This window comes from Rhinolophus ferrumequinum, chromosome 10, assembly GCF_004115265.2.
Source record: "Rhinolophus ferrumequinum isolate MPI-CBG mRhiFer1 chromosome 10, mRhiFer1_v1.p, whole genome shotgun sequence".
NCBI classification, from domain to species: Eukaryota; Metazoa; Chordata; class Mammalia; order Chiroptera; family Rhinolophidae; genus Rhinolophus; species Rhinolophus ferrumequinum.
In genome coordinates, this window is record NC_046293.1 from 17948353 (window position 1) to 17962452 (window position 14100).

General features: G+C 36.3%; 1 protein-coding gene across 1 annotated transcript in view; it reads left to right on the forward strand.

Annotated features, from left to right (window-relative positions):
• The window catches only part of SLC5A8 (solute carrier family 5 member 8), a 48327-nt gene extending 37496 nt beyond the window's left edge, over window positions 1–10831 (forward strand). Inside the window, exons 11-15 of the mRNA XM_033117517.1 lie at window positions 187–273; window positions 3036–3241; window positions 6336–6439; window positions 9056–9135; window positions 9396–10831. Of these exons, the coding sequence (XP_032973408.1) occupies window positions 187–273; window positions 3036–3241; window positions 6336–6439; window positions 9056–9135; window positions 9396–9521 (603 nt within the window). The 3' untranslated portion in view covers window positions 9522–10831. The remainder of the gene's footprint in view (window positions 1–186; window positions 274–3035; window positions 3242–6335; window positions 6440–9055; window positions 9136–9395) is intronic.
• Window positions 10832–14100: the final 3269 nt, after the last annotated feature.

Genomic DNA, 14100 nt, shown 5'->3' on the forward strand with positions numbered 1-14100 from the left:
TATAGATACTTGAGACTGAGAAGCAAAAGCTTCCAAGTTCTAACGATCTCTTCACCAGTGACAAGACTGCCATGTTTTTCAGGAGGAGGCTAGAGACATTAAATCCTCATCCTAATGAAATCAATTGGAAACACTTTAACTTTGGCTTCGACATTCCTAATTGCTGACTTTTTATCATTTTCGTAGGCAGCACTCAGCATATTTGGCATGGTCGGTGGACCACTTCTGGGCTTGTTTACTTTGGGCATTTTGGTTCCCTTCGCCAACTCAATTGTAAGTACAAAGAATGAATATGTATAAAGTTTGCGGTCTCAAATACAGTAACAGCTCTACCATTTTTTTTTTCTCACTTGTAAAGATGTAGTTCCTATGATATCTGTCATTAGTGACGTGTTTCAATGACTTAAATTACTCATATCGACTTGGCTGGGGTGTTCAATGAAGTACTTTGCACTGGGACCCTGCATGTGTCGAAGCTAAATGGAAACTGTCAGAACAATATAGTGCAATTTCGAATATTCACAATATAGCTAAAGGGCAACATTTCTTGTGCATTTATCTTTGTGCCCTTCTTAAACATTAATCATTAGCATTTAAAGAAGGAGATTGCCAGCCTCATAGTTGAGATATTTAAGGGCAATAGAACTGAGGATACCTGTGAATATCCAGAATACAGCAAAGAGTAGCAATAAGATCTCACCACTTTGGCCAAAAAGTTTCTACTTTTCATATTGAAAACTATATCTCCAACAACATGGTTCTAGCCCTAAAGGGGTGACCATAATTGGGAATAGTATCCAAAAGAGGGCATATCTCTGTTCTTCTACAAAGATATATCTGTACTTCAAAGAACTAAATTTTGTTTGGAATAAATAAAAATTGAAATTATTTCTCTGAAAGTCAGAAGAAAGTCCACTGGTTCGGTCCTGCTATCAGATGAAGTTTGGGAAAAACTGCTAATGTATATGGTTGTTTCAGACAAATGTAGAATAACCGTAGAACTATGACTTTACATGAGAATTCCATTTTCCTCATAATGCATTAAGAATTAGTAAGGCAGATACTAATATGGGCTTTATGTCATTATTATTATTAATAAGGGTAAAAAGGATCTAATATATGGTGGTGGAAAGAGAACTGACTCTGGGTGGTGAACACACAGTGTGATATATAGATGATGTAATACAGAATTGTACACCTGAAACCTATTTAACTTTACTAACAATTGTCACCCCAATAAACATTAAAAAAATAATAATAATTCTCAATGAAGTATCATACAAAAAGCTAGTTTGGTAGAAAGTAATTATAATGAGAGACTGGTTTGTGCCTACCTCAGAATGTTAAAGCTTTGATTAGACTCTTTGTATTATGAAATGCATAGTGATTTGTTGAGTGCATGAAAAATTTTTAAAAGACTGACTTTTGGTTTTTGACATTTATTTCCACCATGAGTTGCCTCCAGAAAAACTGTAGATGACTAGGTCCAACATGCACTTTTTCAGGGAAGTAAGATTACTATTTTTATAAAAGGGGGAAGTACCTCTTTTTACTATATCCACATTTTTCACTAGAGGAATATCTACCTTTACCTTGGAGTGGACTTCCTCCTTTTCTCACTCTCTCCTTCCCTCTTTCCTTCCCTCTCTCCCTCCTTCTTTCTCTCCTTCCATCCTTTCCTTCCTTTGCTTTTTATCCTCCCTCTTTTTCTCCTTCCTTCCCTCCCTCGCATTCAATCATTCATTCATTCGTTCAGTGAATATCCATGGGCCTAGAACTACCCTGGGAGTAGAGAGCACTGAATATTTCTGCCCTCATGGGTTTTGTAATTTTATGTACCCTTGACCAAGTCATGTACAGTGCTAAGACTAAGCAAATCTGGCCTGTCAACAGCTGGTCACCCTATTATTCCAACCTTATAGTGTTCAAAAGTATTTATTGTGTACTTACAATATGCCCAGTGCAATGGTAAGTGCTGGGGCCTCAAAAATAAAGAAACCTAATTCTGCTTTCAGGGGCTCACAGCTTAAGGAAAGAGCTCACAGTCTTTGTTCCCAATATAAATCCTCTGATCTGGTCAGTAGCCTTCTCATTCTTCCACCAACACACTGTTTGTTTGTTTGTTTGTTTGTGTCTACCCCATGATTCTGCTTATGTTTCCCCCTTACTGCAGATATTCTCCCCCTCCTCTCTATGTGGAGCCCAAGGCACAGGCCCCCCTATTTAGAGAAAGGGGGGAAATTCCACCACAGAGGAGGGGCTTCCCAGCTCCTTTTGTGTATTTTGGTTTGCTTCTGTCCTCATCATTTGGAATTAGGTCTCATATCATTCAAAGGCTGGCAGAACACCTGGATCACTGGTAAAAAGCACAAGCAGGGGGCCCAAATACGTCTTCCACAGATTGGGAAACCAAGTATCTTCAGAGAGGATGTCTTCATTTATCTTTAGAAATATTTGGTTTGGTTGTATGCGTTGTTGCCGTCACTTGTGAAAACTGCTTGCTATTTTCCCCCTAATTACCCTGCAGCACAATTACAGTCATGTATGATGTTAAGTACAGGAGTAAACTCTGTGTGCGCTTTCTTCTTCGTAGTCTGTTGCTCATATGACATGCCATCTGTTCACGGATTAAATACAAAAAGAGGGAACAATTGGTCTGGAGTCAACTACAGGAGCATTGTAGTTATTTGGGTGTGAAGAGATGACGAGGCCAGAACAGAGGGCTGGCCATCAAACAGAGTAGAAGGGACGAAAGTATGAGACATGTAAAAAGAAAGATGGGCAGGAATTGGTGATTGGCTAGCTAGGGATATGAAAAAGGGGGTGGGGTTACAGAGTCCCCATGGCTCTGGGCTGAGGGAGCAGGGGTCCATGCTGCCCTTGACAAGAGGCAGGGGTCTTTTGAAGGGCAATAGTTTTAGGAGGGAAGCTGATAAATTTGGCTTAGACCATTTTGATTTTGACCTTCTAATGTTAATTTCCATCTCAAAGCAAGCTGTGTTATTTTCCTTTTTAAAAGCACTCTTGTTTTGCAGGGAGCTCTTACTGGTGTGCTGGCTGGATTTGTCATTTCTTTCTGGGTTGGAATTGGAGCTCAAATTTATCCTCTGCTTCCTGAGAGAAGTATGCCACTAAGCCTTGAAACTTATGGCTGTAATACCACACACAATGGGACAGATTGGATGTCAACCACAGAAGTGCCGTTTTCTACCAGTGCTTTTCAAGTACACAGTGGTGAAAGGTATTGAATTAAGCTTTATGATGTCATATTTAAATATATATGTATAAATATATATATATATATATATATATATATATATATATATATATGACAGGTAGAGAACCCTAGTTAATTTTTTTCTTACCTGCAGCCCTGTGATTATACCTAATTCTGAAATGAGCAGAGTCCATGTGGCTTTCTGGCTATAATATTTGGTTTAGAAATAGCAAAAAATGGCATATTTTCTTAACTTCAATAGAAACTTCTGCCTCACCTACAGATCCAGAGAAGACTTCAATAGTAACAAGAACAACAAAATTCCATTATGGGTAAATGCTACCCAACACCAGTTCTAGTTGAATGAAAACTTTGTGAACTCAAAAACTTTTATTAGTTTGGTGCAAAAGTAATTGCGGTTTTTACAATTATTTATAACCTTTTAAACCGCAATTACTTTTGCACCAACCTAACAAAAGGAAAAGCTCAGTTATAAAAGAAACGTTGCTTGTATAGCCTTACTGACTAAAAGCTGCAATTATCTAAATATGTTGGAAATTGCTATTTGTTTAATTTTAAAGATTCCAAATCTTTAGAGAACAAGCAATGAGTTGCACCTGTGATCTTTCTGCTAGCGTTTTCAGTATGCAGTAGTACACTTTGGAGCTTTTCGATACTGATGTCTGATTTCATGAAATGATATAAATTGGTTGGTAGATGGGTATTTAATTGTATCGTGGATGTAAGGGCAAGGCTTTCTTTAGTGGGTATAAAGTTGACCCTTGAACAACTCTAGTTTGAACTGTGTGGGTCCACTCATATGTGGATTTTTTTCAATGAATATGTACAGTACTGTAAATATAGTTTCTTTTCCTTTGATTTTCTTAATGTCATCTTCTTTTCTCTAGTTTACTTTATTGTAAGATACAGTATATAATATATGTAACATACAAAATATATGTTCATCAATTCTTTATGTTATTGTTAAGGCTTCGGGTCAACAGTAGGCTATTAGTAGTTAAGTTTTGGGGGAATCAAAAGTTATATGTAGATTTTCTACTGTGCGGGGGGTGGGGTTGGCGCCCCCACCCCCATGTTGTTCGAGAGTCAACTGTATAAATGTCTGGCCTCAAAGCATAAACGCCATAGTTATGTCCAAGGAATGCAAAATAAGGCCACTGTCCCCAAAGTATTGCCCCGGTTCCATCTTGCCTAGAATGAAACCATTAGAGAATCATTCCCTTTGGGTCAAGACATAGTACCTCCCTCTTAAAATGGACACACTCCTGAGAAAAGAAATGTGACCATTATTATTAGTGGTTCATGTCCTGGAGGGATTTCAGCTATGAGAATTCTTGCTGGTGGGAGTTCAAGGCTGGTAAACTCTGTATGGGGAGAGAGAAAAGTCATTCCAGACCTGGAGCATATTTGGGGGAGGTTTAACTAGGTGCCCTGCTATGGGGAGAGGGGTAACGAAACGCAGGGAGCAGTCTGGACAAGCATGAAAGCACTAATGGGGATGTCAGGAAGTCATTAGGGAGAGTCAGAAGGGGAGAAAAGATTAATGGAAGAGCAAATGGGAGGACTTTCAGGAGGTGATTGTTTCACAGTTTTCCTCAGCATTTGTCCTGATTATGTAAATGTCTCTTTTAACATAAGAATCTAAGACAAAATAGTTATTTGGACTCCTGAAACAAATAGATTAGCTGAGGTTTACTGTGTGCCTGGTACCATAATAATCACTTTTATATGTTAGCTTATTTATAAAATAGCTAATAAACAAGAACTTTTGAGCATGAACTACGTACTCAGTCCTGGGCTGGCCGTTTATACAATACTCATGGAAAATTTTCCCCTCCCATTCTCTGTGGTTCCTGCCTTATAGGAAATTATAATTTAGCTGGAGAGAATGTGTCAATATACACAAAACAATTAACTCAATAAGCACGGTACATATTTATTGGCTCAGACCAGCATATGGTAAACAGCTAATAAATACTTGATACATAATTGTTAATAGAATGAATATAAACAAAGTTGGAGTACAGGTTAGCACGAGAGACATAGTACTACTTGAAGAATGCAGAGGTTGGCTAGAGAGAAAAGGTCTGGAAAATCATTCTTGTCACAGAAAATGACCAGGAGGAAAGTTGGACAAGAAAATAAACAATTTTTTTGTGATAAGCGGTATTCATAGGCCATCCTGAGAGCCAGGAGGAGGAAGAGCCTAACTATTCCTGGGTGGAGTCAAGGAAACCTTCTTAGAGGAGTCTTACATGAGCAGGAGTTCATCAGGTGATCCAGGTTGGACAGAGGGAAAAACGGAAGGAGGAATGTAGATTGCAAAATGGAAAAGCAACATATGCAAAGGCATGAAGTCCCAAAGCCAGATGGCACCTTAGGAAACCACACGTAATTCAATGTGGTAGTTCAGTATCGCTAGTGTACAAGAGGAGGGAACAACACAGCTGAAGATGAAGTAAGATACCCTTTGGTTGCGTAGCTTCTGGGTGTCAATGACCCAGATTCAGTTTTTATTTTTTAAGTTCCCAGTACTTGCGCACTGTGCTTTGGTCAGCTGGTGTTTACTTCTGTCTAGAATGCTTTGGTAAGAACTTTTTGTTATTCAGATCACAGGTAAATGTCCCTTCTTCACACAGGCTTTCCCTGACTCCACATTAGAGTGTAGTTCCTTCTTTCCACCCTGTTAATGCCACACTACCTTGCTTTGTTTTCCGTATAGCACTTTCCAACAGTGGAAATTATTATATTTATTAGTTTACTTGTTTATTGTATTTCTCTTCCCATTAGAATGTAAACTTTATGAGGGCAGGAGTCTTATCTACCTTGTTTATGGTAGACTTTCCAATGACAAGAACCATGCATGGCAAATAAAGCAGACTTGAAGGAATACACATGGACATTTAGTATTATAGTATATGGTCAAGGTTAAGCCCTTGACCTGATCCAATAAGATAAAATTAGGATAGCAGATTATGCCATTTAAAACATTATTAAGTATTGTATTTTGACACTGCTGTGAGGATTATTGACACATACTCTTAGTTGCTAGTAGCATTACATGAAATCTTATGGTTCTGCTTCTGCTCTCTCTTAGGACTCCACTGGTGGATAACTGGTATTCTATTTCCTATCTATACTTCAGCGCTCTTGGAACCTTGGTAACATTATTCGTGGGAATGCTTATCAGCCTACCAACAGGTAACTATAAACACTACTATTGCTGTATTTACCTCTACGAGGTCTAACAATTAAGTTCTCAAACTTATTGCAACGATCTTGCTCACCTTTTTTGATACCAGAGGGATGAATCATTATGAATTTGTACCACCTGGACAAACAGTAAGCCAAGTTTACTATTGGAAGTGCTGAAAAGGCTGCGTGAAAAAGTTAGATGACCTGAACTTTTTGCCAACATTTCATGCTCTTGCGTCGCGACACTGCACCAGCTCTTCTAGCTTACCATGTTGCCGTTGAGAATGTGAATGCCATGCTACCTGTTGACCTTCGCACATGACCCATTTCACAGTGGCTGCTTTGTCCTAGGCTCTCAGTGGGGTCCTGTGAATCTGAAGGCCCAGGTCCTTCAGTTTGAGGGCATTTTCCTGCATTATTTCTTTTGTGATTTCCTGCCATTTTCTAATTTTCTCTTTCTGGAAACTCCTATTAGTCAAATGTTTGAGATTTTGGACCGTTCTTCTAATTTTCTTATCTTTTCTCTCCAATTGTCCATCTTTGTGTCTTTTAGGTCTGCTACATGGGATACTTTTTCAATTACTTTTCCAATAATTCTCAAAGGAGCACTCTGATCCCGTCTTGAGAATAGTCTGTAAGGGAAGGAGGGCAGGTAGAAGGCTATTGCAGTAATTCAGGTGAGCTGTCCCAGTGGCTCAGACCAGGGCAGTAGTGTGGAGTTAGTGAAAAGTGCTGGGCTCTCTAATTTTGTACATCCCCTCCCACGTGGACATCCGTAGGAACCAAACTAGGAGAAGGCATCTCCACTGTCCTCTTTTTCAAATGTGTAATAACTAGTTAGAAGTCTTACACTTTGTCCATGTATGTGTGATATCTTGGTTTGCCTTATGCTACAAAGCTACCAGCACTGTGACATTTTAAGGAATCCAGCTATCAATCATTGTGTTTTGGCACCTGGACAGCACTGTCTTTTAAACGTCTGACACTTGTATTTATAATTAATGAATTATGTTAATAATTACTGTTGATAAGATAATTATATCCATCATTATATTAATTATAATATATTTATTATACATTTATAATAAAGTCTGTAGCTATTTGTTATCTCTCAAACAGTTGTTTTAAACTATTCTCTTTCTTTTCAAAAAGGATAGTGCTTTTTCTCATAAATAAAATGACCAGCATAGTAGGTTTATTCTCTTATCTGTTGTGATATATTTTAAGGAAGATTTTAAACTTTTCTCACCAGTAACCCAATTGTTCAGATCTGGAATACACCTAACCAATCTTCTTGTACTATTTGACCATTGGTCCTTAGTCACCCATTTTTTGTTTTTCTTTAAGAATGGGCTATCAGAGTACTCCTTTTTTTACCCCTTAAATGCTTTGATTCTGATAACCATATACAACCATATATTGTGTTTTAAAAAGTAATGCTTTTTCTAGGTGAGCAGGCATGCAGTGATAAAAAACACTTCAACTTCATGAATTTCATAAATGACTTACTCCCACTCCACAGCAGCAGTGAGCACATTAGAAAAAAAATCTAGAAATGTAAAATCCTGGCACTCCTTGGGAAATATATTTTAAAATCTACTGTAGGGTACTAAGAATCTAAGAATTCAGGCCAGACGGACTTGGTGGGCATTTCAGCTTTACCTAACCATGTACTGTGCACCATGAGTGTAGCTCTTCATCAGAAAAGTAGGGTAAATAATTCCCTAAGTAGACTGTCAGCTACTTAGACTGTGAGTGCAGTGACTGTTTTATTCATCTCTTCCTCTCAAACACCTAGTAGGGTCTCTAGCACATGGTAGGCACTCAACAATGTTGAGTCAATTAATGTACAGTTGATCCCATCTCTAGGACAGCATAGCCTCCCATAATTAAGTCTAGTATTTTTCACTAAACTTGTGGTTCTCAAACATTAGAGGACATAATAATCACTTTGAAAATTTGGTAAAATCCAAGATTCAGTGGCCCCACCCCAGAGGTTTTAACTGGGTTAATCCAGGCTGGAGTCCAGGGATCTGCTAGTACATCTCCTACGTGATTTGGGTAGAGGTAGTTTGAGAACCACATGGTTGTGAAAGCATCTTCTTTGATCCACAAATAAAACACCAAACCAAAGAATATTTTTTATAAAGCAAACGTTAGGTGAGAGGAATTGGATCAAACACCAATCACCATATTGATTTTCATTTAAATAATTTATTCAACAATTCAGAATTTCCTGCATTTCTTCCCACACATCTACATTCATGGCCACCAAATTGGGGAAAGGCAACTCTACCGTCTGAAACAGAGGCATATGGTTTGATGTTTTATTGGTAGATCACGAAGAATGCTTTTGAACCAGTTTTCCTACAAGCATTGGGCCAGATGACTCTAGTTGGTTTGCATTTATCTTTAAACACTGAACTCAGGTATATCACAGTGAGAGCCTTGTAGAACGTGAGACCGACTGAAGTCCAGCACTATTTAGAAGGTTCACATTCTCTTTGAGTTTTATGAGCACGTAGAGTTGAATGTGTACAAGTTAAATGCCTGTATGATGGACTGTCACTGGGTGGTTCTAGTTATCTTTTTAACAATGTAAATAATTTATATGTTTTTCAGGAGGAAGAAAACAAAACATAGACCACAGATTTCTATTGACCAAAGAGGATGTTTTATCCAATTTTGACATTTTTAAGAAAGTAAGTTAGCTTTCTTTTTCCTCAAATTAGTAAGACTGCTTTTATCACCTAGATAGACTACTAGTTGGTCTTCAGACTTTTGAACTCTGATGGATGAGGAAGGTGTTCGCCCTGTTTGGTGATCAATTTTTGTTGTACATCTCTCCCTCAATAGACTACAAAGCTGACTTAGTGAAAGAAAAGTAGTAGTAACAATCATTTAGAATTGCATGAATGAATATATATTTTTTTGTAATCACCATGTTAACATTTTCTTTCAGAAGAAACGAGTTTTAAGCTATAAATCTCATCCGATAGAAGATGGTGGAACTGATAATCCTGCTTTCAACCACATTGAATTGAACTTCACAGATAAAAGTGGCAAGAGCGATGGGACTCGTTTGTGAAGCAGCTGTGATGCTAGATGATCTTACACAGTGTGCAAGTTTTATATGTTTTCTAAGACAATTGGATCAGGTTTAGATTTTTTTTTTTTGGTCTATCGTAAGTGTTTTGGGGGGAGCTTTTGGGGGGTAAATTTTTGTTAAAGCCCTGACTTACAAAGTCCTGATTTTCTTCACTTAACTACACTCATTAATCAGTGCTACTCTGGAGTTAAGTATTTCCACATCAACATTTCCTTCTGTTTTATTACCATAAAGTTGTAGATGTGAAAGCTATGGAAGTTATGACTACATATGTGTTGAAAAGCTAATACATACACGCATACTTGATGGTCAAAAGCATATTCTTAAATTCAGGCATTCTTAAAAATATTTTCCATGCCTTTGGTGCTAGCATGTAAATTTTGGGGTTTGTCAAAATCATAACAAATGTTAAAAAGAGCTTTTCTCACTACTACTACATACTCTATTCTTAGGGAGCAATGAGGTGACAGTTCTGTTTTATGTATATCTTTGCTTCTCATCGACCCTTATCAGCCCAGGGCACATATTAGCCTTGGAACCAATTCTGGCTCAGGAAGGTGATAATCAAGAACTATCCTGTTCGGAACAGAGCATAGGCCCAATGATCAAGTTCTTGGTTCTGTGTGTCTATTCTTGTGCCTTTTTGCTTGTTATCTCGAGTTCCTGGCCACTGGCTGCTTGTATTACATTTCTCAGACTCTCATTCTTATCTGCATTTCTTGTTTCTGACCCATCAACTTTGATTTTATTGTGCACTTTACCTTTGCTTACCTTTCTAATTTCCTGTTTATTGTCTTGGGCTTGCATATGTATATCTTAAGACACCCCATTTGAATAATGCTAACCAATATCCTGGTTCACTAAGCTCCAGCTTATGAGTTATAAACACCCACGAGCCTGATACTGACTAAATTACTTTCAACGTGGGTACTCATGGATTTGATGATCCAAGAATGTTTACATGATTAAATATGGTTAAGCTCCATGGAGTTAGATGATGACTTTGAATGCTATTAAGTTAAATTTTTGAATGTCAACTACTTTGCAATCAATTAAATTTAATGGTATATATACTTAGAAATCTTGAATTCTATATTCATCTAGTTAGAGATCTAAATTACATAGGCTAACACTACTATTTTTCTTTAATATATTGGAAATATTAAATATATGCTTTGTTTCATGTTTTAAAATTTCAAGTAGCAGTCTCAAAATTTATTTTTTTTTAATTTGCTGTGTTTCTAGCTAAGAGTCTGGTAAGGCTTTTAACAATAACTTTTTTCCTACAGTACCCACATTAGATGTTGAGGATTTTTTTTTTTTTAGCTTTATAATGTTTTAAAATAGTAATTTCAGAAAATTTAGGTACATTAAAATATTTTATTTTGCTTATTTTCTGATATTTAGGTAAGCATGCTCTGTACATTTAGAGGTTGCCAATTGAAAACATTAAACAATAAAAAATAGGGAGTAGCATTTATCTAAAGCAAAGAGATTTATATAATATTTAAATTAACAATGTATTCATAGATTTCTTACATGTATAGATGTTATTTTTTAATTAATATATTTATAAGCATACATCAAACTTTGTAAATCTATAATTTTTTAATGAATAGGAAAATACAGTCTTATTTGTTTTATGTGAGTGTGATTTGAACTGTTGTTATTTATTTAATAATTCTAAATGCACAAGTGTGTAGAATTCTTCAATTTTGAAAATCAAAATCAGGTTATTTAAATAATTTTTTCTCTTTTCTTACTGCCAAGAGGTTTTGCAATGCATTGTTAATGAGAGATATAGTACTTCCATTCTTGTTCATTTTCTTTTAACAGAGTATACCTTTGTGATAGTAGGAACTATTTATATTTTACTTTATGTACGAGTGCCACACAGAATGTTTAAGAAATCCAAGTGATGTTATTAATTATTAAAAATTACTTACCTTATCTAAATCTTTGGGTAAAATCAAATAGAGGTAAAATGTTACTATATTATCATGTAAATTAAATAATCTAATGTTCTTAATTATTTTCAATCACAACAATCCTAACAGGAGGGAAAAGTTGTTCGATTTTTATTTTGCCACTGACAAATTTTATGACCTTGATTTTATCCTTAATCTCCTCTAATGATAGAACATAACACTAAACACTACCTATCTCACAGAAATAATGTGAGTGTAGAAGATCAGATAGCACTTTATTAACTCAAATAGTGTTACTTAAAATTTCAAATAGTGTTAATGAAAATTTGAGACAAAGGTCATTTGCTAGTTTAAAAAGAAAGATGAGCTGTTAATAATTTGCAATGTAATTATGTGGAGATAGTTCCTTCTCTAAAAAAATATATATATGCCATTAAAATATATTTAGGAATCAACAGGTTTATTCTAACAGAGAGAATGTAAACTTTAAAGAAAGCTATAGAACAATCATATTCACTCCATAAAAACTGAAAATTTTATATATAGGATATAAAATCCTATAGGATACAGTATAAATGTATATTCACCTATTTGGTTGTTGATGCAATCATTTTTTCTCTCGCCCAGTGGTTCTCAGTGGGGCACTTTTGCACCTCAGGGGATATTTAGAAATATCCAGATACATTTTTTGTTGTTCAGCTGGTGAGGAGGTGCTACTGGCACCTAGTGGATCGAATTCAGGGATGCTGCTAAACATCCTAGATGCACAGAGCAGCCCTCTCCTCCACAACAAAAAACAATTCTGAGTTTGAAAACCTAGTGGGTAAGGTTGCAATCTAGATTTTCCTGAAGTCACACACCCTGATTGTGTTCCTTTAGGGAAATTGCCATGACTCTTCTATCTGATCTTTCTCATCTATAGGTGAGGAGTAAATGTCACTAGCATACAAAATGTTATGGTGTAGAATAATGACCGTATATTTTCACAGCATTTTGAAAATATTAAGGACTATAGAATTGGGAATCATTATGAAAACAACTCTTACGAGAGTTTTGTTTCCCAACATGATTTCCAACATTTACACACGTTAGAATGAAGGAAATATTAAGTATATGTATATGAAGATTTCCCAATATTGTTTTATTTACAAATACCCCTGACAGTATAGTTTATTGTTAACAACTGAGTGCCTGTCTATGATGTAGATATACAGGACAGGGATGAAGTTGAGATGGGGGAAGTGACTCTCTGTGTTGATTCTTGTAGGAAATTCTGAGTTTTTCCAATAACGATTGTCAATACAGAGTCAGCTGAGTGCATGACCATTTAGTTACTAAAAGTTCACAGTAAAATTTAGTCACAGTAAAATTTACTTTTACATTTACGTTGTTTGCCCATTGTTTATGAAAAAATTTTAGTGACTTAAACATTAAAATGTAAAACATGGTTGCATTTCTGATTTTTCAACTGGCTGATTAAGCTCTCTATAACTGTCTTTGCAGTTGTCTCTTCTTAGGGGATAATGTCAAATTGAATATAATTAATTCTATCAGATTTTACAAAAGGTTCTTTCCACTTTATTTACCACAAAGAAAACCCTCTTCCTACATACTACATATAGATTATACAATTGTAAGCAAATAAACATGCAAATTTTTGTCACTGAAGAATGTATTATATTTTAGGTAATTAAGTAACTATATTTGAAAATAGTAACTAACATCTTTAATACTGGAAATTTCATAGTCATTATCATTTTGAATATACCCCCTCTCCCATTTTCTCTATTCTGTAACTCTTTAACTCCTATTAGATAAGTGTTGCAACTTATTGTCCTGTCCTCCATGTCTCCTAATCTGGTTCATGACATCCATCTTGTTATATGTATGTGATGTATAATTACAGAGAAAAGTCACTTGAAATCTAAACAGAAGTAAAGTATAATGTAATTTTGAAGTAGAGAAATATAAGGAGATATAAAGCCTCCTATTCACACATTTAAGACAGCATAAGAAACATGATGTTTCAGTAAATAAGACATAAAAAGTACAATGCAGTTTAAAATAGTGCCAGTTGAGATAGATGGAGCTAGGTGAAAAAAGGAGCTAGGTGAAAGAGGTGGAAAGACAAGAGATAGGAGACAGATAAATACATAGATTTCCCTCCAGCTGATGCTGTACACAGCATTTTTATATAATGCTGTGCTGGGTGGAATCCAATATACCCAGGCAAAGACAAGTATTCAAAAAATGGTAGGACAGGAGATCCAAGATGGCAGAGTAGATAAACACTGTGCCAGAGTCCTTCTGTGAACACATTAAAATTACAGCTAAATTATACAATAATCAACCTGGATAACCATCTGAAGTCTAGCCAAACAGGAGTCCTATAACTAAAAATATAAAGAAGCCACATTCAGACTGGTAGGAAGGGTGGAGACGCCAAACAGGCCCCAAACCTCCCTGTGGAGGTTGAGAATCAGGAGGTATATCTCATCCATGGAGGTTCCCCCTGGAGGAACAAGGGACACTGTGCTCCCACACCAGGCTCCCCAGCCCTGAGTACTGCAAAAGAAGTCCCCACAACATCTGGCAGTGAAAAACTGTGGGGATTCCTACCGTTTGGATGG